Source organism: Bos grunniens, chromosome 9 (genome assembly GCF_055505025.1).
Source record: "Bos grunniens cultivar Pamir isolate PY7600 chromosome 9, Bosgru_T2T1.0, whole genome shotgun sequence".
Classification (NCBI taxonomy): domain Eukaryota; kingdom Metazoa; phylum Chordata; class Mammalia; order Artiodactyla; family Bovidae; genus Bos; species Bos grunniens.
The window spans coordinates 65,637,458-65,663,084 of record NC_141173.1 but is presented as its reverse complement, the minus strand read 5'-3'; the positions used below and the strand labels follow the sequence as shown (position 1 = coordinate 65,663,084).

General features: G+C 40.3%; 1 protein-coding gene across 2 annotated transcripts in view; it reads right to left on the bottom strand.

Annotated features, from left to right (window-relative positions):
• Window positions 1-18,151, bottom strand: part of TBX18 (T-box transcription factor 18) — a 28,996-nt gene extending 10,845 nt beyond the window's left edge. Inside the window, exons 1-5 of one of the 2 annotated variants that reach the window (XM_086316398.1) lie at window positions 17,407-18,151; window positions 16,057-16,261; window positions 13,750-13,851; window positions 10,485-10,656; window positions 4,268-4,435 (exon numbers count right to left, since the gene is read on the bottom strand). In XM_086316398.1, the coding sequence (XP_086172524.1) occupies window positions 4,268-4,435; window positions 10,485-10,656; window positions 13,750-13,851; window positions 16,057-16,261; window positions 17,407-17,713 (954 nt within the window). In that variant the 5' untranslated portion in view covers window positions 17,714-18,151. Of the gene's footprint in view, window positions 1-4,267; window positions 4,436-10,484; window positions 10,657-13,749; window positions 13,852-16,056; window positions 16,262-16,426; window positions 16,927-17,406 lie in introns of those variants that run through there. The other variant, XM_086316399.1, reaches the window with a different exon arrangement.
• Window positions 18,152-25,627: the final 7,476 nt, after the last annotated feature.

The window sequence follows — 25,627 nt, the reverse complement described above, 5'->3', positions numbered from 1 at the left end:
GGAGAACAGCTAATATCCAACTTCTATTTAACAGCCACGTATACACTTAAATGTTGTTAATGTTCTTCAGAAATGGGCAATATATACTCCTTGAACCTTCCTGCCTTCCGTTTTTCTTTGTCTCTCCTCAAATCATCTTTAAGCTCTCATCTCCTCTTTCATCTGTGGAGTCGTGACCTGGTCAGAGGACTACAGTGAATGTCTAACCAAAGGTAACCGTGACTTGAAGGTTTTAATAAGATTCAATCTTATACACATAGGAGAAATAAATAATAGCTTCATTTTAACTACAGCTGTAATTTGTTGACCTATAACTAGATTTTTATTCAGGAAGATCCCAAGATATGAGGGAAAATTTTTTATAAGTGGTCTAATCATCTCCATTATAAACAATTTTTTTAGTTATACCATCTTGAAATTGACACTAATAAACAACATCCCATCTGTTTCTGACCATATCTCCATCTTGCCCAGAGAAGTTTATAGCCTATTTTCTAAGAAGCACATCATGCTTTGTTTTCTGTGTTTCTTGGTTTAGTAGAATCTACTAAGTTCTAATTGTGCCATTTTGGTCAAGGACAAATGAACACTGCTGAATGACACTAAGGCAAAGAAAGGCATCTCTGGAGAGTCACCTGAAATCCCCCTATATCATGTTGTGTGTGCTTTCAGCCATCTGCCAGTCAGCTTTGCAACACCTAAGGGAGGTGTATTCCACATGCTACTACTTAGTTTGTGGATGCTGCTGCTCAGTTGCTTCCTTCGTGTCCGACTCTGTGCAGCCCCATGGACAGCAGCTCACCAGGCTCCTCCGTCCACAAGATTCTCTAGGCAAGAATACTGGAGTGGGTTGCCATTTCCTTCTCCAAGTTTGTGGATGAAACTACATTATAACAAGATAATGTAAGGGTCTGCTAAGTAATTCACTATGTCTATCACTCTGCCATTGAAAGAATTCTTTATAATTCATTATAGCTCAATTATCTGTTCATTTAAATAATGCTTAAAGAACACCTAATAACTTAAACATTCATTTAAAACAGTATTTTAACACAGTGGGAAAGGGGAGGGTGGAATAAATTGGGGGAGGAATATTGACATATATAAACTACCATGAGTAAAATAGATAGCTAATGGGAAGCTGCTGTATAGCACAGGAAGTTCACCTTGGGGTTCTGTGATGACCTAGAGGGGTGGGATGTTGGGGTGGGGTGGGAAGGAGGTTCAAGACAGAGGGAATATACACATATACATATGAGTTATTCATATTGTTGTACAGCAGAAACTAATACAACATTGTAAAGCAATTACACTCCAATAAAAAAAATTAAAAATAAAAAAAAATAAAGTACAGGGGAAGAAGTTTAAAAAAATATTTCTGAGCTATAAGTAAATGGAAAGACAAAGCAAAAAATAGTATTTTAAAAAAGAGTTTACAGCTATTACAAAGAATGCATTTGAATCAGTTCTAATGAGGTGGATGAAACTGGAGCCTATCATACAGAGTGAAGTAAGTCAGAAAGAAAAACACCAATACAGTATATTAACGCATATTATGGAATTTAGAAAGATGGTAACAATGACCCTATATGCAAGACAGCAAAAGAGACAGATGTAAAGAACAAACTTTTGGACTCTGTGGGAGAAGGCGAGGGTGGGATGATTTGAGAGAATAGCATTGAAACATGTATATTATCATATGTTAAATAGATCGCCAGTCCAGGTTCGATGCATGAGACAGGGTGCTCAGGGCTGGTGCACTGGGATGACCCTGAGGGATGGGATGGGGAGGGAGGTGGGAGGGGGGTTCAGGATGGGGAACACATGTACACCCATGGCTGATTCAGGTATGGCAAAAACCACCACAATGTTGTAAAGTAATTAGTCTCCAATTAAAATAAATAAATAAATTTTTAAATAAAAAAAATAAAAAGGAGCTCAGATTTATATCATGGTGCTTGTTTAAATACATTGCAATCACCAGCATCATTACACTGACATCACACCTATTACGCGCATACCATGTATGCTGTAATACGAGTTTTGCACAAATTATTTCATTTAATTCTCATAGCAACTTAGATGTAGTTATTATCCCAATTTTATGTTTTCTTTTATACTGGCTTAAGTTTTTTATGATTATAAGGTTACTTGGCCATAGGACTGGACTGGAACCCCAAGTTTCAGAGCTTATGCTGGTAACCACCAGGCATGGAAGCCTATCAATTTCCCATAAGTTCTTCAAAACACAGTTGAGATGTTAACCAAAAAAAAGAACAACTGCATTTTTCATGATCAATTTCCTTTCTTCCAACTTTTCCACCCTCTTAACTGATTTATCAGCATTTGTGAATTGGTGTGAGTCACCAATATGTATCAAAAACCCACTGTATCTTGTTTATTGTATAACAGAGGCTTGGAGAAAATACATGTTTAAAATAACATTTAATACACAGTTAATTGGATGCGTAATTCAGAGAGAGACAGACAGAGAAGAAAGATTAACAGGGTTGTTTAAAAGGTACCAAAGGTACAAAATGCCTCTTTTCTCCTTACACATTGTATTTTTCCTGAAAAAAAAAATCATTTTCTATGACTGATATATTTTAAGAATATATTCCTGGGACTTGCTGGTGGTCCAGTTGTTAATACTTTGCCTTCTAATGAGGGGGCTTCTGGTTCCATCCCTGGTTGAAGAGATAAGATCCCACATGCCTCACAGCCAAAAACACAAAACATAAAACAGAAGAAATATTGTAACAAAGCCAATAAAGACTAAAAGGGAGCGTGCATGTGTCACTTCAGTTGTGTCCGATTCTGTGTGACTCTATGAACTCTAGACTGCCATGGACTCCTTGTCTACAGGATTCTCCAGGCAAGAATACTGGAGTGGATTGCCATGCCCTCCTCCAGGTAATCTTCATGACCCAGGGATTGAACCCACATCTCTTACATTTCCTGTATTGGCAGGTGGGTTCTTTATCACTAGGGCCACCTGAGAAGCCCTAAGGGGCTATATCTTAAAAAAAACTTAATTATCTCCAGCCCTTTTAAAGGTTAATTTCATGTTCCTTCCTAAAAGCCTACATAAAAAGTGTGACAGTGTGAGTGTGAGAGGACAAGACAGCTTGGGTGGTGTCACCCATGGATGAGAGCAGAGGAGCTTCTCAGCCCTAAGGGAGAACTCATAGGGCAGGGTTCAAATCTCCTAAGAAGATTTAAAACAAAAGAAAACAAAACAGAGACCTTAAAGCCTTAGATTGTTGACTGAGATGTATATAAATGTCAAGAGAAGTGAAAATCTAAAATAATGCTGCTGACCTTTGAAAATTAAAAAAAAAAATCTACCACAGACCACATTGCTCCACTACATTGCTATTTCTTATGAAAACTGGCCAGAAAATTGCATGGGTCAAATAATTGCCTCCACTCAATTTTCCACCTGCTTGATACAGCCTTAAATAATGACATATATTAATGCTAACTTATAGAGAAAAGAAATATTTCACTTCTCAAATTATTTCTAATTTAATGGAAGGATTACTCCACAATTGCTCATCTCTCAGACAGTAAGGGTATGTATAACCCTCTATCACAATTGAAGAAATAGCACTTTTGTACATATAAGAAGGATAAATGATTCTGAAATACTTCCCCGAACACATGGATGGCAGCTTTAAAATAAAGTGAGCTGACAAATCTCATGTCCTGTGATACAACTCACTTTCATATTCTACGGGTGTATTTCCTAGTCAGTACACATGCTTTCTAATTTTAATTATAACATCAGGATTCAATGTCTCAAAATGGAAAGTAAACTTACACTGCCAGTCATGAGAGACATTCTGGTCTGAAGAAATCTTCACTTGTAAAGAGTAGCTTTACAAGGGCATCTTGGATAAATATTACTACATATGCATGCATGCTAAGTCACTTCAGTCATGTCTGACTCTTTGCAATCCTATGGACCGTAGCCCACCAGGCTTCTCTGTCCATGGGAGTCTCCAGGCAAGAATACTGGAGTGGGTTGCAATACCCTCCTCCAGGGGATTTTCCTGACCCAGCAATCAAACCCCTTTTGTTATGTCTCCTGTGTTGACAGGTGGGGGTATATGTGTATATATATACACACACACATTCTGGATGTCATACATGGCAAGCACTTTATGACCATTCTTAACTTTTAGATAGAGTGAAAAAGAGAGCTAGCTTTTAATCTGCACATGAAATTAAAAGTCTAGAAAGATTCCAATTCTGAAAACAATACCTGCTGGTTCTGATAGGCGGTGACAGTGGTGAAAACAGTTTCTGGAAAGGAAAATGCCTTCACTCCCTCTCCAGATGGAACAGGCTTGATAGGAGAAAGATCATCCCCACAGTCTTTACGGATGATGTGGACTCGCGGTTGGTATTTGTGCATAGAATGAAGTATAATCTATATCAAGGAAAGAGAAGACAAATTTGTCAGCAACTTCTACCCAACCTCAACCTCTGACTAAATACTGAATGTGTAAAACAAATCCCAGTTAGAAATAAAGATACCCAAGGCTGTGAAAGTCCCAATTTAATACAGTGTATGAAAACTGGAGTGAGACAATTAGGAAGCTGTTTGGAAAGTGTGCATACAAAAAGAAAAAAAGGCAAGTAATTATTTTGGTTGAAGCCCTGTGTGCAACCATATGAATGTAGCATCACATTTTCTGTTTCTGAAAACACAAGAATAAATTCATCAGCATTTTTATTTATAATGAACCTAATGGAACACAGAGTCCAAAACAATAAAACTAAAAATGAGACTGAAATGACTGTTTTAATTCCACCACACCCATCCCCTAAAAGTAAGTATTTGCACACCAAGATTTTCTTCAGAGAACATTTTTCCTCTGTTGGTAACTACAACATATCTACTCAAGGGCAAAGGGATTTTAAGGATACCCCAGGGTCTGCCTTATGTGTGGTTCACAAAGTCTCTGGTTTGCCTGGAAAGCCCAGCATTCGTGCTTCCATCACAACAAGGCTTCCAAAACCCAGATGTCCGGGGATGAAAAAGCTCTCAGACTCAGCTCGGGGAATCTGATGATATGGTTCAACTGCCTTCTGCCCAATGATTCCACTTCTGAGAATTTATCCTAAGGAAATATTCCAAATCCCAAAAAGTGTTTCATGTACAAAGATGTGCAATGCACGATTTACAACAGTGGAAAAACTATAAACCACATGAATAGATTGGTTAGGTAAATGAAAATCCACACAATGGTTACAACATTATTCAGCCATTACTAACGCTTTTAGAACATTTTTAACGACATAATGAAACACTTCTTTTTAAACCCTAAATTAGAATAAAGGATCCGAGTTGTTTTTAAACTTACCATAACTACATAAAAATAGACAGTAAAAGGACCCATACAAAGACATGAACAGTGGTCATCTCTAGATGATGGAATTGTGGATGAATGTTTTCTTCTTCATTTGTTTTACACTTTCAAGGTAGAGGAGGTAGGTAAAGAAATAGCTTCATCCAATGAGATTTTCTATGTGCTGCTGGAAATCCAAATTCAGTTATTCACTAATGAGTTTAATTAACAAATCTATATCTTTCCTGAGCTATACAACTTGAATTCAAGCTTTGAAGTGTTAGAAGTTTGGAGAAATGCTTAAACAAAAGTCTGAGGGAAAAAAACACAACCACAGTGGTTGGTTTACCTGCCTCATGCTTTTCAGGATGTGCACAGTTTAATAAACCAAATTCAGAATCACTGGTCAACCTAAACATCTCTCTACTTATAGAGTGTGTTTGCTGCCCCAAAGGAATGTGTTTATCTTCCATTATTAACCAACAGTTGTGAGGTTTTTCTAACCTAAACTTTTCTTTCTATCAGTGGAGGAAATGCCTAGAGAGTAAATCTAATGATGATACTCACCACACATGCCTGATGGAGGGATAGCATGAGTCTGAATAAAGGACAAGAGGAGACAATAGCCCTCATTGTCATCTGGGGGGACACAACACAAATCAGCAACCTCGGGAAAAGTTTTTTTTCCAGATATATAAAAGGACAGAATTTCAACTTATTCATGACTCACAAAGTCAATTAAAGGGTTACAACTGGAAATCTTTAGATAAGTAAAATTAGCAAATAAAGTAAAAAAATAAAACGTGCTGTATTTAGTAAGGATAAGTTCTGTTTTGCAAAACACTGCCTGTTGGGGTGTGTGTATATACACTAAGTTAAACATAAAATGTATGTCTGGCTGTAATCAGATTAAAAGTCTGAAAAAGCAAGATTTAATTCTAATGATTCATAAATTCCAGAGCTGGAGAAAAACTGGAAAAAGTCACTTTACATTAAACAAAAATAAAAGGCATGGTTAGTTTCAAAAGATGAGAGTTAACTGACTTGAAGTGAAGGAAATAAAAAGTCATTTAGGTTTCTGTTTACTAGTCAATGAAAAGTAAATTCTTGTTTTATGAAATCTTTTTTCTCTCAAGCAGATTTCTCCATACAGCTCTCTATATTTTAATAGTATTATTTGTTTAAGCTGCTGCTGCTACTACTAAGTTGCTTCAGTCGTGTCCGACTCTGTGCGACCCCAGAGACAGCAGCCCACCAGGCTCCCCCGTCCTTGGGATTCTCCAGGCAAGAACACTGGAGTGGGTTGCCATTTCCTTCTCCAATGCATGAAAGTGAAAAGCGAAAGGGAAGTCGCTCAGTCGTGTCTGACTCTTAGCGACCCCATGGACTACAGCCTACCAGGCTCCTCCATCCATGGGATTTTCCAGGCAAGAGTGCTGGAGTAGGGTGCCATTGCCTTCTCCGATTATTTGTTTATATCCTTATGCAATCTCCAAAATGATTTAAGGTGGGATATACTGGGAGTAGGGTACAGAAATAGCTGAGGCATGCCTATGTTTGTACATTAAAGGGTAACTGCCAACAGTAATCTGAATATTATTCAAAAAAATAATTTATTCTCAATATTACCTATAGGAATTTAGTATATCCCTACAAATTTTTAGGGAATGCTAAACAAGCCTTAGTTCCTATATATAAAATAGCATTATTTGTTTTTTAACGAACTATCAAAGTTATGATGACAAATGGTCATGAATAATTTGCTTTTTATTAGAACTAAAGTAGAACTAAGAGAACCACTGCCCTTATGAACAAAAAGACCACAATGATAATATCCATTACTGAAACTCAAATAATTATAATCTGATCTGCATGTTCTATATTCTCTGTTCTGTTTAGATGGAGGATATTTTTTCTTTTGGATGCTATCTATTAGCACAGATAGTAACATAAATCTCTGTCCATACAAACAGGGTGCTTTCCCATGTGTAGGTTAATACACATTTTCCCCATGTTAAAGACATTAGGTTTGACATTGGTGGGATAACTAATATTTTAAAATTTAGCCATTACTAGTCTTCCAATTTCCTTCTCGTATATTCTTCACAATTCTGACTCTCTTTCAATTTCTTTATTTCTTATGAAGCAGAATAAATTACTTTTTTAAAAAGACACTAGGTTTGAGTCAAAAGAAGCGTTATTACTTAGTTCTGATGCTGCCTATCATATAAGGGCAGAGGGATGAGAGTCCCTGTGAGGTCCCTGCATCAAGAAAGCGACTGAGTTAGTCCCCTCACAATAGTACTGTTGTCTTCTCAGACCCTGAATCACATCAACAGTAGAATATGACTTCCTAATCTCTAATCTAACCTTATTTAGGGTGATAAAACTGAGCAAAAAAAAACCCTAATAGACACCTTCTTTGCAGAGCCTTCCCAATCTCTCTTGGCTGGAACAAAATGGCTGCCGTACTGCGCTGCTCTGACAGCACCATAATCTGTGTGCTGCTGCTGCTGCTGCTGCTGCTGCTAAGTCGCTTTAGTTGTGTCCGACTCTGTGTGACCCCATAGAAGGCAGCCCACCAGGCTCCCCCATCCCTGGGATTCTCCAGGCAAGAACACTGCAGTGGGTTGCCATTTCCTTCTCCAATGCATGAAAGTGAAAAGTGAAAGCGAAGTCGCTCAGTTGTGTCCGACCCTCAGCGACCACATGGATTGCAGCCTAGCAGGCTCCTCTGTCCATGGGATTTTCCAGGCAAGAGTACTGGAGTGGGGTGCCATTGCCTTCTCCGAATCTGTGTGCTAGTCTTCTCTTTTGTCTAGGTTAGATCACTGAAGCCAGAGACTATGGCTTTTCATCTCTTACTACATTTTACAAAGTCTTCAAAACTTTTGTTTTTAAATAAATAACAGACAAGAGTACTCTCCCTCCTACCTTCTCCTCTAGTATCAAGCAATACGTGATTTCTACTAATAGCAAAGGCAATTTTCTTGCTTCCAAAATGTATAGGTACATATTTTTCTCTCTCCATTCCCCCTACACAATACTTTTTTTTTATTAAAGTATTACATCCTGCCACAACTTTAAAAGAAAAAATTTTTTTTGGAAGATGACACACTTCTATAGATATTGCTTGTTTTCTGAGTTTTTATTTTTCTTAATAGTGAAATATTATTATTCAGGTATAAACAACTGGGGTTCAATTGGCAATCTATTATTTTGTGTTTTAAACAAATGCTGTGTGATTTAAATCAGTAGACATCTGAGCAAAGCATATTATCCTCTGTAATACAGGTGAGTCTCATCCAATTAGTTGAAAAACTTAAGAAAAAAAAATTGAGGTCCACTGAGGAAAAGGAAAGTCTGCTTCCAGACTGCCTCCAGACTCAAGTTGTAATATCAGGTCTTCCCTGGGTCTTTGCCAATCCACCCTGCAAATTTTGGACCTACCAGCCCTACATCTGTGTTAGTCAGTTCCCTAAAATAAATGTCTCTCTCTCGTGTGTATGTGTGTGTGTGTGTGTGTATAATATAATCTGTTGGTTCTGTTTTTCTAGAGAATGCTGTTTTAAATAGAATCTAGTGAAATTATGAAGATAAAATCATATAGATAGATAAATTACTACCTCTAATACTGTAGATATATTAGGTATAAAGCCAGTAATTTGATCAGAATTAGAATTATAAAATCACCATATTTATTTAAATTATTTAAAGTCATTTGTATCTTATCTACGACAGTGTATAGTTTTTGGATCCATTATCTCTTCAAAAGATATGTACTCAAATACATATATATATATATATATATATACACTCAAACTATAGAACTCCAAAAAATAGAGTATATTTAAGCTTTTGAAAATCATCAACATTTAGTGCCATTTATTTTTCAATTTTTTATTCTAAAAAAAAGTAAAGACTCTTCAATGGACACACTGGCAAAATTTCACACTTAGCTCCCTCATTGAGACAGAAGAAACTAATGTCCTTTCACTGAAGTCAAGTGAAAAAGAACTGTTACAACCTGACTATGTACATAAAGAAAAAAACAGAAAGTAATGTACTTTCAGGACATGAAGTTGTATCATTCAGAAGTGAAATGTACTAGGCTTCAAATTACAAAAAGCACTGGCAGTTTCAGAGAGATGAGTCTTACAAATCTAGATACTGCATCTGTACCACAATGAAATGTGTACTTGAATGTCTTCGTTAAGGTCAATTGCTTAAGATATTGTCTAGCAACTTACAAATCACATCCTGTCACCACTGTATTACCATCTTATGACAGTTTGCATTTTTTGTTTTAAAAGACTGGCCCGTAAATAAGCTATCTTCATGTCACCCCTTTGAGAAATGAATGAATTGGTATTCCTTTTATGTATGATACACTCTTCAAAAGGCACATCAATCCTGCTTCAGTCAAAACTCTTTCAAATAACAGAAATCTAACAGAAATGCTAGCACTGAGTGGAAATCAGCACATATTCAGTTTCTTATTTATTAAAACATCAATAATAAGGTAGATATCTCACCTACAAACAACACTGTGTGAAAATCATTAAAGTGTTAAAAATGACTATATTATTGAAACTACTGACTTTAGCATATATTTCATATTTCAGTTTTAAGATGAAAGGAATTATTATTACAACATATTTTGACACATTAGATGTCATTACAAAACAATTGGAAGCTTGCAGATGGAACACACAGATAACATAAGCCTGGGCCATTGTTGACAAGCGATGAACCTCAGCTGGGAAAAGAAGAGGCTATAGGCAGGACACCATAAATCATTATCACGGTTCACCGAACTTCTAGAATTCATATTCAAAGTGTAGTAATTATCACTTTATGAAATTTCAAACAAATGTGCTGGCTAAAATTATCTTCTGACACAAGTGCAGTATCCAGTTTTACCTATTAAAAGCTTCATAGAATACTCTGGCCACAGGCATAGCCTCTGATGAAAATGTAACCTTGATGTTGCACAGCTGTGCACACTCTAGTCAACCAGGAGAGGAATGTCACGATCTTAGAAAAGTTCATTTCCTTCAGGCAGACACAGTATAGATAATGGTCGTGCCATCCAACGGAGGCAAATTAGGGAGGCCCTCTACTCACGTGGCCTTGGTCGTCCAGCTCGTTGTTGGTGAGCTTCAGCTTGTCGAAACTGATCACTTGTCTCATCCAAGTCTCCCCCGAGGCAGGTGAGTCTGGATGAATGTACACGCGGGGTGGCACAGGGGAGTCAGCATTGCCTGCCACCATCCATTTAGAGCTGTGATAAACATACCTAGAAGGCAAGGACAAGGCTCTGTTTGTGGATTGTTGCTTTCTTGGAATTTCCAACTCTGTAGCCTCAGACAAAACGGGCACCCTTTTAAGTCTAAAATTCAAGGATTTGCTCTTTAGATTCAATGTGTATAAAATAAGAATTCAAATACTTTTAAAAAACTCTCTGAAGCAGTGGTAGCCTGCTGACCACTCAAGGTGATATGTTAAGGATTTAGTGAAAAATATGCACATTATTTCCACCATAAATGCAAGAATTTCAATTTGGATAAATCACACTTATTCATGTTAGACATTCTGTCTGTATTCTGATGTTTTCCATTTTTCTTCTGGATATGCAATTGACATGAAGAAACTATTAAGTTGTCAAGGTCTGCTTTAAGGAAATCCCAAAAATACTCGAGAGTTATATCTTCAACGGTCTAACTTTCTTTATCACTCCCCATTTTAGGCTTATGTTCAAACTGATAAGAGACATGGTAGAAAGTCAAGGGGAAATTGTCAGAATGTACAGCAAATTTATTTTCATAGGGAAAAAAGTCCCTTCTATTATTTAGAATTATTTTTTTCTAACTCCATTACACTAGAAACTGAAAATTCAGTTTAATTTTGTTAAAATTCAGTTTAATTTAAAAGTTTGTATAATCATAAAACATAGGCTTTTATCTCTTCTAATTCTCTTTTTTTACTATTGTCAGAAAATCTTTAAATTTTTATACCACTAATTAAAATATACATCAAACTTTTAAAATTACGATTTATCTAAATAATATTACCTTTCTAATTAAGAGGCAAAACATCCTATTCTACTTGTTTATGTCTGTCAACTACACGGACTCTATAAAAATAACACACTTATATAACAATGTTTCAAGTAGTATATAAGATAATAATGTTTAATCTTATATTCAGACTATCACTTATGGTTAGTTTAAAATAGACTAACTCAAAAACTAGAAACTAGTATATCAATGATTAATTTAAAAAAGGATAGAAAATGAAAATATATATTTGGATGCTTGTCTTCCTTTTGTTTTAAAATATGGCATACAATTTAAAGCAACAATTTATGAATAGTCTCAAAGAATTCTACGAGTATACTATGAAATTTTCTTCTTAAAATAGCATGAAGTATTTTCATAATATCCCTGATGAGGCCCACTGTTTCAACTATGTTCACACATTTCATTCTCTTTTGAATTCAATATGCCTTCTATTCTCTAATTCCTTTTCTTGGGAAAAAATACATTATCACAAAATTAAGAATAACAATAAAAACAATTTCCCTTAATTGATACAGTGTAATTTCAATAAATAAGCTCTGTGCATGGGCTTTTGTGAATATGAATTTTACATTCTAATAAGTCACAATCACTTTTCATTTGACCAAATACCATTCTTTGATAGCAGAGAAAGAGCCAAAATATTTATTTCTACTATTGCTGAAAAAGTTGGAAAATAAATCTTAGAAATGCAAGAAAAAGCAGCACAACGGATACAGAGCTATTGCCAAAATAAATAGAACAATATGCTCTGTCAAAATTTTGAAAAGTATGCATATTGAACAGTTCAAAAATCTATACCCACTAAGAGAATAAATGCTACATGTTACATATTCTTTGTGAAACATTCTAAATACAAATGCTCAAAACAAATTTTTCTTGAGAAGCAATTTAACTGAAAGCAAATTTATGTTTTAGAATTTGATCTTTTAAAATCTGGCATCTTAGTACTAATACTTGAAATTTTTCTTGTTTTATATGTGACGAATAGGCATCAATTAAATAAAATAAGCCATCCAAAATATATGAGAGAGATTTGGAAGAAGAAATAGAAGACAAACTTAGAAGAGAAAGGAAAGATGTCTAAACTCACTAGAATTACACTGTTTTCCTCTGCACAAACCCAAATTAGAATATGGATTTTAAACCAAGTATACTTAAAGATAAACTTCAAGGCACTTCTAGCTTCTATTATGGAGTAGACAATTTTAACAAAACTCCCTAATGAATTATTTAATTAAAATAAATGATACAACTTATACACAAAAAAGTCCTTTTTACTACCCATATTTTTAGCATTCCATATGTGCCTCTACTAATTAAATCTGTATACTTTTGACACCATAAACCTGTTTCCAAAAAGTGACTCCCTAAATCTTAAAAAGTAATAAAAACCAAATCTGATTTCATTTAAAAACTTACTAAATGTTCTAGGTGTTTATTTAAAAGACAGAAACAAAAGAGACCAAAATTTAAAGCAGGGTCTTCCAACTTGCCACTCAGAATTTCCTTTTTTTAAATGTTAGCATTTTCAACTCCCCAGGAAAATAAAAATAATTGTCATTGAAGACTGTTGATTTGTTTACTCACAGAAGGAAAAGCAAAGTTTGGCTTGGTACTGAAGAAAGTATCTTTTCCAGCTTTACTGGAATCCAGCTTTACTTGATATCTAGATAAATATATTCTCTCAAAACCCAAATATTATAATAATTTTAAAAAATTCTCTGTTAACTACCAGCCACAAAAAACAATAAGATAACAAATTTATTACCAGCTTAAAGATGTCTTGATATCATAATGAATTATGATTTTGTTTTCCTAAATTATAAAAAATCTTCAATAATTTTCTCATATTAAAGAGAAAAAAGCCTGTAAACAGTTATGATTTTGTACATAACAAAATAAAGGGAATTTATTTAAAGGTCACAAAATAATCAGGAAGAAATTGAAACAGTTTAACTATTATGTACACGTACAAATTTTACTTCATATTTCCTCTCAAAATCCTAATCAAAATGTGATCAACATAAAAGACATACTTAGCTTACCAATGCTAAACTGGCCACTTATTAAAATTCCTCAACACTTAAAGACATTTCTGTATCTATTAAAAACAAAACAAAAAATAAATGTTCACATTTACTGCAAGAGAAGGCACCATCTAGACTACTGCAAGTGACTGGGGTTGGACTGTGGATCCAATCATTCTACAGGCTTCTGGAAACAAATATCATAGTCAGTACAGATGAAATCCACTTAGCCTGTGAAATCCTGGGGCTTTCTTATTCTCTGTACCCATCTGATCACTGTACCTGTATCTTTTGTTGTCCACTGGCACAATATCCATGGCAATATAATACTGCTGGTGAGGATCTAATCCTGAGATCTTCACTCTCATTGCTGGAAACATGCGCCTATGTATAAGAGAGGGGAGGAAAGATGGTTTGGGTTTTGTTTTGGGTTATGATTATGCTTGAAGAATGAATAAGCAAAGAAAGCTCTTGAATCTGTATTTTTCATGTGGACAAATTTATAGCATTCACTTTGGCAAATGTAATCCAAAGAATCTGAACACAGGATGTATAAAACTGAATCATTTAAATGTAATTTGTTATACCTGTATTTGCATTCTATGTTTACTGAAATGTCAGTATATCTAAAAGCCAAATACACACACACACACACACACACACACACATATATTCTGAAGAAATAATGGTACAGAAAGCACTTTATTTTTTAAACAAAAATCAGTAAGCAGGCTGACTTTAACAAAACAAATAATAAATGGTTCCAAATAGTAGAAATAGAAAATCTGATTTTCTCAAAGTGATAAAATATACTATAATGTGAAATTTTAAAAGGGTTATAAAAAAGCACAAGGAGCCAATGTGCCATGCCATAACCAAACAATATGTTCTTTATTGAGACAGGACTTCCTGTCTGCCGCATGGTAAAGGTGAAGTGCAAAAGTTGCTCTAAATTTGAAAGGTATAGTAAAACTTCTTTATTGAAAGCAGAAACTAAACACAATGTATATTTACCAAATCATTCCTTCCCCCACCATGCCCTGAAAATACTTTAACCACACTTACTCACAACTTTGCTAATTAAAACAAATGAAACCCACATTTCTTTTAGCTTCCCAGAGATGCTTATCAAAGGAGATACTAAAGTAAATGCATCTATCTTTTTTAAAAGCACAGTAGCAAGGAATACAACAGCAAATTATTGTGTATATATGTATGTGTGTGTGTGTGTGTATATATATATATGAGCAGTTCCCTCTTCAAGAAAAAAACAAAAAACTTTCATCTACTGATTTATGTCTAGGACCCTTCCAGGTAATCTAATTTTTGCTAATTTAACCTTATAACACAAATTTTAGTACTGTTATTTACCAAAAATGTTTTCATAACAATAATGCCATTAAAGACCACTTCCAGAGAAAAGAAAGTCCATTATTCCTAACTAGGCATGAGAACAGTTTAATACACTGGCTGTTTAAGTGTTTTTCTCAGTGCACCTGTAAGATAAAGAGTAAAGGTGTTTAACTACAACCTTTATAAGACAACTGTTGCTTTGTGTTGTTGAAGACTGAATTTGGATCATTAATAAAAGCTCTGTGAAAATGTAGAAGGTAGCATATGGATTCAATAAAATATGTTTTTGTAATTTCTAACTAGTTTGGATACTTTTATACTATCCAGGTTTTTGCCATGTGTACTCCCTGAAAGAGTTGTGTGTGTGTTAAAAGTTTCTTTTGAGGAAGATAGTAGTCGTAGATTTCACTGCACTAAATGAACTGAAAACTTAAAAACGGAAATATTGCTGTGTGCCTTCGAATTAACATGATCTGTGCAACAAATCCATTTATTTTACTAACTGATGGATGTGGAAATTTCACACTTTCAAAAAATAGATAAAACTTACAAATTTTGTTTTGGTATTCCTCAGCAAATTTAGGCTAATTTGTTGGATTTCACTAAGGGGAAAAAACTATAGTAACTGTGAATCTATAAAAAGAATGGTTTTTAAAAATCAGAGCAATTGTTTTTGCAGGGATTAAACATGGTTTACAGATGATTCTAGTAATTTTCATCCTAATCTAATATCAAGAGAGCATAACACAGCACATACTCATACTGCCAGCGAATCTGTGGATAAAGAAGCAATTGGAAGTTTCAAATCTATAAAAGCAAACGAGAGTTTGGCTAAAGAGTAAACTGCGTTTTTTAAAAAAGGGGTAGTGTGGTGGTGGATAATCTGTTCCACAGTTTCAGAAACATAACGAAAGTCTAACTAAATACATGAACAGATGCTAAGTCGGATCACGAATCTTTAACACCCCTGCCCACGGAATATCAGTAGTCACCGTCACCGCCTCGGCGGCCACAGTGATTTCTCCGCAGCATCCAACGAGAGGACTCCCCGCGCCGACTGCACTCCAGGTTAGGTAGGCAAAGTCGGTCTCAAAAGTGAACCACTACCGAGGGCCTAGTCTTATCTGTACAAACTGCTAACCAGAGACCCCATCGTGCTGCAGATCCTTTTCCCTCACCCACCAAGGCGTGGAGTGAGGCCAGGGCCCGGGCCGTTCGCGCCAGCTTGCCCTTTACCTGCCCGCCTTGGTGATGATCATCTCCGTGCCGATCTCGTGAAAGCGCTTCCAGAGCTCAGCTCCTTGCAGATCCACCCGCGGGGCCTGCGGCGAGGGCAGCGGGGTCCCGGGCCGGGCAAGGGTGGGCGCCGGGGACCCCTTCGGGGAGCCTCCTGGGGATGCCAGCGGGGAAGCGCCCTGCAGGAAGCCATCCTCACAGCCGCCTGGGCAGCAAAGGGTAGAGAGGGGTACCGGTGAGGGCTGGAGATGGGAAGCCTAGTGGAGAGATAAATCCCCCGCGGGCGGCTGGGGAGAGAAAAGGGCAGCGGGAGAAACGGAAGTTTTCCTGCCATCCGGCCCTTTTAACAGGCCCACGGGTGGGTAAATACCTGCTCCGCCCGCCGAAGGGACGGGCACTCGACGCTCAAGTAGGGCCCTCTTGGCCCCCAAGTCTCAAGTCCTGAAGAGGCGTGCGGCCCAAGTCCACCCCACCCTCTCTGCTTCCGCCCGGTCAAGGCCCCAAAATAAGTTTTGTGCCGCAGCCGGAGTCTGGGATCCGTGCCGGATACACCCGAGCCATGGAGAGCACAGAGCAAAAGCGCCTGGCGCTCGGGTTCCAGGTCTCCTATGCTTGGGCCTCGCTTCCCAATCGGCGTCCTTGCTTAGGGCCCGGCCGGAGGTATCCTCTAGAAATCTCTCCAGACACCGCTCTCGCCAAACTCCCCGGCCGTCCAGAGCGTCCTAGCAAAGCAGCACAGGGAATAGAAGAGCGCGAAAAACAAGCCCAAGATCGCCGTCGGCCTTGGTAGCGGGAACCAAGGGTTGGGGGGAGGCAAGGGAACCGCTCAGCTAGCCCTTGGGAAACCACGTTTGCAAATACACCGCCCTCTTCCTGGTTTGCCCAAATGGTTTAGGCATTTGTTTCGGTTTCGGGGGGGTACGCCGTCGCTCACCCTACTCTCTAGCTTTGAAAAGTTAGGAAATAAAAAGAGCACCCAGGGGCTAGAAGCCCAAGGGAGGCAGATGCGGAAAGCACAGATCTGCACCGCTGAGCGCCACAAATTGCAGCTGCTACGGGTGAGCTTCGCCTAGTGGGCGGCGGCCGCCTGAGAAGCCAGACTGGAAGCGGCATTTTAACCGTCTGGACGGTGACCCGAGTTGCGCGGAGGAGCGGCCAGGGCAGCGGGAGCTTTGAGCCCTGACACCCATCGCTAGTGCTCCTGTGGCTGAGTTGCCCTGGGTGCGTAGGGACACCGCGCGCTCGCACGCCCACAACTCGCATAAGTTCAGGTTCTCCGCGGCGGTACGGGCCCGCGGGACCGGGAGGGGACGTGCAGGGAAGAAGTTTAGGCGGGAGGGGCCGACTCACCCGCGGTTCCGCGGGAGCCGCAGCTCCGCTCCAGGTCTGCGCAACTCCGGGTGGGCCCGGAAGCCGCCCCAGCCGGCGGCTGGAGCGCAGAGCCTTCATCTCCCTCGGAGGAGCCCTTTTCGCCGGCGCCGCCGCCGCGGCTGCAGCCTCCGTCATCTAAGGCCCCGGCCGCCTCCTCCGCGCCCAGCTTTCGCCTCTTCTTCTGAAGCTGTTGCTGCTTCTCGGCGCCGATCAGTGCCTCCACCGAAAAGGCGTGCGCCTTAAGGCTTAGCATGCTGCACGGCGAGCCCCTCCGTTTCTCGGCCATCCCCGCCGCCCGGCGCCCTCCCCTCGCTCATATACACGCGCGCGGGCACACGCACACACTCGTTCTCCTTCCCCCACCAAAATCTGAACGACTCTCGGGGCCTCCCGCAGGCCCAGATCAGCTCCCTTCCCCGCTGCGGGCAAAGACAAATTTGGCGTTTCCTCTCTCGCGACTGTGTTGGGATCCGAGGAACCAGCGACGCGCCCGCCAAGTTTCCTTCCCTCGGTCTCTCGCGCGCGCTCTCTCACTGATGGACTCCTTCGCTCCCACCCCCTCCACCTCCTCCTGCTGCTCCAAGATCTGCCTCGACTGATGCGCCAGCGAGAACTAACATGGGTAAAAAACACTCTGCGGACACAAATTAGGGATTGTAATTGAAATTTGTTGCCTTGATCTGTCAGCACTTCCAGGCAGGAGAGCGGTGGGAAGAACTTGCTCATTAGTGTCAATAAAGGGGCGGGGGCGGAGTCCGGGGTCCTGTCAATCACTGAGACGTCCAGCCAATCAGAAGGCGCCGACTCCGCTCAGCCCGCGCCCACTTCCTTACAAGGTTGCAAAAAACCTAGAGTGGAAAGCGCCGCCATCTGGCTTGGAAGCGCCAACCCGGGCGCTGAACTGGGTCAGTCTCCTTGCCTCCCACAGCCCAGTCCAGCCCAGGAGTCTCCAGCTTTCCCCACCGGGACCTGGAAAGGCTGAGGTTCCTGGCTTTGAACCGAAGTGATCACCACATTAGAATACCAAGAATCTTTCAGTAAACCTAAAGTTCCAGGCCCTTTCCCGTATCGCTTAATATTGCCACAACTAAGAACATTTTGAATGGAGAGAATTCACAGCCGCCAGGCCCATCTTTTCTGCTCTACACATTCCTGCCTTTACTTACACCCATTCTGCACCGGGAGTGGCATAGACGTATTTATTTCTTTTACTCTGTGAATTTTTCTTGGGGAGGGCGGGAGAATTCAAGGTATGTTTAAATCCTTTATATTTAGGAAAGCAAAATTCTATCCTATTTTAGTTCAGTTCTTTCTATGAACTAGTCAGAAAAAGCACGCTCTTTCCGGAGCCTCCCATTTCTTTCATACCGTGATAGTTAATTTAAACCTAGGATTTTAATTTTTTAACGATAGGACGTAGCTTTAAGACGCCTAAACAGTTTGCAAAGTGAAATATGTTTTAAGATGCAATAAGATTTCCATTGCAGTTTTAAAAGTGTCTCTGTGACTTAACGTAGCTTCATATTTTCCCTGTTTTTTACAATTTGCTACTTCTTTTCTCAGGCTTTTATTAGAATCAACATGTTTCTTTAAAACAAATTTTAAAATGCTTTTTAATTGAATAACACTAAGCGTATCTGCACAGTTTGTTTTGTACTTTCTACTCGATTTTTGCCCTGGATTAACTGAACTGAACAAAAATAATGGAGGTGGTGTAAGTAGAGCGAGTCTCTTGTAGAATAAAATTCATTATGCATGTTACTCTTAAATTTTTGATGTAAAATACAGGACAAAGGGTTGTGTTGTTTTGTTTCTCTCTCTTTCTCTCGCACTGTTTAACCTCCACGCTATCCGCTGCCCCATTATCTCTTACTTCTCTCGTAGTTTCCAGTACAGCTATTCAAGCAGTAGCTTCTCAGTTTTTTTTTTTTTTTTTTTTTTTTATCCAGGGGGAACTCGCGGTTCCTCCAAGGCAACCAGGAGAGCAGAAAGCAGAGCAAGCTGTGTTCAGAGGCGTCCCCGCACTCGCTGCCCTCCGGCGGGCCCAGCAATCTCTGTGTCAAAAACGACTCCCTAGCAACCTGCGGAGGAGGCCTTTTTTAAAAGATTGAGAACCCTACTCAACCTGGCGGAGGTGTTTTGCATTTGCAAAAGAAGGCTGTGCGCACAGTGTGGAGCGGGTCGGTCTTCGGAGGACCTCCAAACGCCGCGGCGCCCTGGGCGGGTAGTATAACTTTAAAAGTAAGCGCAAATCCGGTTTCTGAAGCCTGCCCTAAGACGGGCGCGAGCCTGGGAGAGCGAGGAGGCCGCCCGGAGGGCTCGGGCAAGCGGTGGGGAGGGGGATGCGGTGGTGGGAGGGCCGCAGACGTGGCAGGAGGCTGCGCACCGAGCTCCGCTCGGCCGGGGCATCTGGAGCCAACATCCGCAGCCTGCGGGGACCGAGCGCCCTGCGCCCGGCCCCGGCCCTCGGCGACCCCTAGAAGAAGCGACGCGATGCTCCTCCAAGCCGCCCTTGCGGCCTTGGGGATGTGGAAGCGCTGAGGCCCAGAGTTGGAGTCCCCAGGGCCCTCAGGCCTACTCCGGCCCCACTAGAGGGGAAGGAGCAACCCCAGGTCGCCTGGGACGGTCACGGTTTTCCAGACGGGAAGCCTGCTTTGTAGACGGGTTCTTGTCCGTTTACATGCCTCGCAGCTCAAACATTCAGAGAGAACTGCACGGGCCTACAGGGCACTCTGAGGTTCACACAGCACCAAGGCCTCCTATCCTCCTACACCATTTTCTCCTTTATCCCCGGCGGCGATGGACGCAGCCTTCCCGACGCGCGGGCACCTAGGACTTGTGTCCACTTAAACAAGCCGGAAAGCCGGGCCTCACACACACCCACTACGTCAGATGGAACGTGACCCATAGAAATAATCCAGGTGTGCCCTGGGCGCCCGGGACAGAACCTAGGCTCTTGTCTCCCTAGTCCAAGTCCCGGCTGGGCTTTGGGAACCACAGCCATAGAGCCACACCACCGCTCTCCACTTTGGGCTCGCGCTGAATCCTGCTCAGACTCCTGGACCCAAGGACCCAGCGGGACCAGTTGCCCCCAACCGCCGGGAAGCAGAAAGTCGCAGACCTCAGTGCACCCCCGACTTTCGCTCCAGAGAGGGTGCGCCGAGCTTCTCATGGGGTCGGGAGGGAAGGAGGGCTGGCTTGGCATGCTTTCGGAGTCTCGGCCTTCGAAGTGCTGGCGAAGCTAGCACCTTATTGCTGCGTTTTCTCAAAAGCACGGCATGCGCGTGCCAGAACCAAGCCAGGCCTTGCACTTTGCGAGTCTAGAGAGCAAAAGAAGCAGGGACAGGGAGCGAATTGGCGGGAGAAAAACTTAACCCCGTGCGCGCGTGCACGTGTCTGTATTTGCATTTTTGCATGGGTGCGCGTGTGTGCACCTGCGCGCGTGCAAACATGGGTGGGGGGCGTGTGACCGGGGAGCGTGTGCCTCTCCTCACTTGAAGAGAGAAAATGTCTGTTCCCAGTATGAGCTACGTTAAGGAAACGATTAAAACGGAATTAAACTGTCAAGCTTCTGACAAGAATAGCAGTGCTCTATTTCAAGTAAAAGCCATCCAGGCAAGAACGTTGTCAGTGGGCTTGTCTCCAGAACTTGGGGCGGCGGGCACGGAGAGGAAAGAACAGAACAGCCCTGTGAACTGTACCTAGTGGAATCCGTGTCCAGCCAGATAGCAAAACTAACGCAGGAAGGACGGTGGGCGTTGAAAAGCAAGTTGATTCCTCTTCTTTATTTTTCTCGGTGCATTTTAAAATTGGACAGTTCTGAGAGATTTTTTTAAAAATGCTTACGTTCCCACTGTGCTTTCTCAGCCTAGACCCTATTTACACTATAGTGTAATATACATAGATTCCACCTGCCAATGCAGGAAACATGGGTTCCATCCCTGGGTGGGGAAGATCCCCTGGAGAAAGAAATGACAATCCAGTCCAGTATTCTTGCCTGGGAAATCCCATGGACAGAGGAGCCTGGTGGGGCTACAGTCCATCGGGTTGCAAAGAGCCAGACACGACCTAGCAACTGAGCACACACACATACATGTTTGGAGACAGCTTGCTATTTACGTTTACTTAACATAACTACTTGTATTATATTTATAAACAGCATATTTTTAAATTCTAAAGTTAAAAATTCTAGCGAGGATTTTCTTCTCTAAATAGACTTTTTTAAAAAAAATCTTTTACACTTGACGATGGCCATGAGTTTCTAACCCTTGTGATAATTTCCCCCACACAAGACCTGACACAGGAGGTGAGCCCTGGCACACAAGAGAGTTTGTTCTTGGCTTTTGAATGGGAGTTGCATCAGATGGTCCCCGAACTTCCGAACAGGCAGGATCCTGACTTTCTTCTCACGCGTTAAAAAAAAAAAAAAAAAAAAGTTTTTTATTAGCTAGAGGATTAACATAGTGAGAAAAACAGAAATAGACTCGAGAGAGGGGGTGACAAGGGCACCAAGGGAGTACTTATTTGGCTGCCTTAATTTGCAAGTGAATCTGGGAAGAAGCCGCATCCTAATTGGGGGCGTGGATTTCAGAGTCCCCCCCCCCCACCCCCCACCCCCCGCCCCAGTCATTCAGCAGCACCTTACTCGAGGGCGGGGCTCCCTTTCTCCTCCACTTCCTTTCTTCTCTGCTCTGCTCTTCTTTTCGCCTCTCTCTCTGATCTGGGTTAACAAAAATAAGAAAATGTAACCTGTGTAAGTTTACAAGGACTAAGAGAGTACATTCGATCTCCGCTCTCGCGGGCCTCCTCCCTGCCGAGTCTCCAACTGCAAACCCAGGCCCCGTAGAGAAAGAGATCCAGAACCGCAATTCCTCGAGGCTTGTGTTGCGGATTTGCACACACAGACAGCACATCCTACACGCTGGCAATTGATTATCATTCTCTTTTTCTAACAACCAGTCTCTCAAGTATTCTCGTCAGTTGAGAACGAGTCTCGCTACCAAAGAAGTGCCGCAGCCGACGGAAGCGTTCTTCAGGGCTCCCAGGCGCCCAAACTCGATTTAGAGCCTGAAGAGACGCCTTCTAGTGTTGGTTTTGCAGTCAATGCTCATTTCTCAGTGAGGTTTAGGGGAGATGCGCAGTTTGGGGAAAGCAAAAGGAGTGTAAGCTTGTCATCATTATTCCTCCCTCCCATGTCCAAGTTCTCCAGTTTAAGGAAGGAAAGGAAAGGAGAAAGAGGTCCTCTAACCCACCAAGTTGAGGGATGGTGAGGACGGAAAGAACCTGTAATGAATCCGGAAGGAAACTCACTCTGCTGGGGGGAATAAGCTTCCCCACTCATGTCCAATTTCCAGCAGTTATCGGCTGTGTTTCCAGACGATGCTGGAATTATTTTTCACCCTGTGCATGAAAAACCACCCCCTTCACTTCCTCATTCATTGACCCACACTCTAATGACCCTACTACAGTAAAGGGTTAGTAACAGAAAAATGCAATAAGCAAAATTTGCCTCTGTCACTAATCAGGTGTTAGCTGATTTGGAGGTGGTTAATGAAATTAACACCTAGATGTAAATGAATACCCAAAGGTGGGTAGTTGGACATTGCTGATACCAATATTGCAACAGGTCAATTTGGACATAAACCAAATTGGGACAAAGAATGGGGAAATTAAACAATATTCCCTAAATAGTTGATGGGCATTTTAATAGTTTATACTTCATAAAATCATGTTTAAATTGATATTTTAAATATGTAGCTTCATATTCTTAGAACTAAATATTTAATGCTATTTTCCCCATGAATGAGGATTATCTTGAGTCTGCTGATTTAATAAAATGAATTGAAAAGAAAACTGAGTCCCTGTTTAGTTTCCATGTAAGAATCAGTAGGTAAGGTTTTTAGCTTTTTATACAAATTATTACACCATCTAATTGGCTATAAATTGGACCCTGTTCTCCTATTTCACATCTGTAGATACCTACAGTTATTAAACAGTAAATATTTAGTGTGCATTTATATAATCTGCTGAAAATATGAACAATAAAGAATGTGGCTAGAATATATTCATAGTTTTGTACTGACAGATGAAACATTTCAGTTTCAGCTGAATGAAGGGGATTTTGACAGATTAAGTCTAGCACTGGAAATTCACAAAAAGAAGTGAGCTACTGAAATGTAGTATTAGCATTAATAATGAACTCTGAATTTAAACACACAGTCAAAAAAACCTGAAAACAAGCTTGGCTTTTCTACATTACTTTTGGGTTTGTTTTCATTTTTAATCATGTAAACTCTTCCATCCTTTAACAAGTATAAGATGAACAGCTAAGATAAAGGAAAAATGAAAGAGCTTATGATTTCCCTCTTTTGATATAAAAATATTACAATGTGTCTCAAAATAATCTTACTGGAAAACACTTCCAATGTGGGTTTTCAAAAGAACCAAATGAGAATCTTCAAGCAAAAGGCTAAAGAACAGTAAAAACAAGAGGAACTCTACCAAAGCATTTAGACATTTTGGAAATGCTGCATGTGGGAAAATTCTCAGCATTCACAATACTGCATTTCCAAATTCAGTCTCAAGAAGAAAGAAGAAGAGCGAAAAAAAGTAACTCAGGCCATGCACAATAGGTGATGTAAATTTTGAATAACTAACATTTCTAGAAAGACTTGTGCTTTTTTATGTTAACCTTTAGTCTTTGGTTCGGCTTCCTTCTCAAATTACATAAAATGTACTTTAAGAAGCACTCACTACCTGCTACAGATGTCCAGGAAAAACTGAATTATGGAAGTCGGAAACATATGGCAGTTGCCTATTGCAAAAGGAAGGTACATATGAAAGTTATAAATTTCTTTCTTTAAGTCAGCATTGTAAACGCATTTTATAGGGTTCACACTATGTATTACATCTGTAGATTTAATTTTTTTTTAAATATACGTTTTAAGGAGATATTTGTGGTTTGAGATTCTAAGAGAAAGAACTCATCTTGATGTGTTAGAAATAAAGAAAAAACAACAAATAAAAGTAAATGTGTGGAGAGGCAAATTTTTCTTTTATTTTTCCTACTCGTTACACTGAAAAGGACATCACACCATGTATTGGCAAAGGAATACTCACAACACAGGAGTTGCCTGTCAGCAGAGCACGCTGCGCTTACCGAGTTCCCAATGTGAAGAAGCAGAGATGTCAACTTGAGCAAAACCAGTTTGGGGTTGATATAAAAACCACTAGGTTAAGAACTGGATCATGCAAATGTCAAAAACACACCAAATAAATTTGTTTTTGAGAGAAATTTCCAACTACTTGCCGATCTTTTCCCCCATAAAAAATTAAATTTTATTTCATTTAATCCCTTTGAAACCACGTTTTGATTGCAACCACAATTTAATATTATATATTCAGAAGAGATACCAAGGACTATCAACTATAGAAGTATCTTAAACTTTCATAGTTACTTGAAAATAATCCCGCCAAGTTTCTACCTGAAGCCCCCTTTGCTATCTTGAAATTTAATTTTAATTTGTGGATTTTAAGAGTCACAGCTCTCCTGTTCCAGTTTATTTGGAGAAATGTTAGACGCAAGTTATGTGAATAGTCTTGGTTAAAAAGAAGTTTAAACAAATATATAAATGTTTAATACCCTATGACAGGGGAAGGTGTCTACATTTAAGGTCGCTGTGGCTTCATGTCAAGAAAACGGTCTTCAGATTTCCCTTGTAGAAGCTTGGGAAATGCAGGAGGCTGATCTCCGCTTTGTTGTGCAGGAATGAAATCTACTTGCTGGAGTTCGGGCTGTGTGAAATAATACAAAAATAATAGCAGATGCTCCCCACACTGGCAGAATTTTTATTTGGTTGCGTTTTGAGTTCCTCTAATTGATCAATTGTTGAGTGGTCGCTTGGGGGTGGGTTTCTCTTCCAGTTCCTGTCTTCCTGAAAGCCACTCCCCGCCAAGATTTAGACCACTCGGTCTTGGTGCCGCGGTAAGAAATTGAGCTTTCATTATTGGGGGCTTCCAGACAGGTGTTGGGGGCGGGGGAGGAATGCCGGAGGAGCCGAAAAGATTATCAGATTCTTTTCTACCTATTCACAAGAAATTTGGGGACAGGAAAGTGCCAGGAAATTTCTGACCTCTTTCTCCAAGTTTTAGGTGGTTCCCAGAATTCCTACCCCGTCCTACCCAGATCATTGTCCTTAAC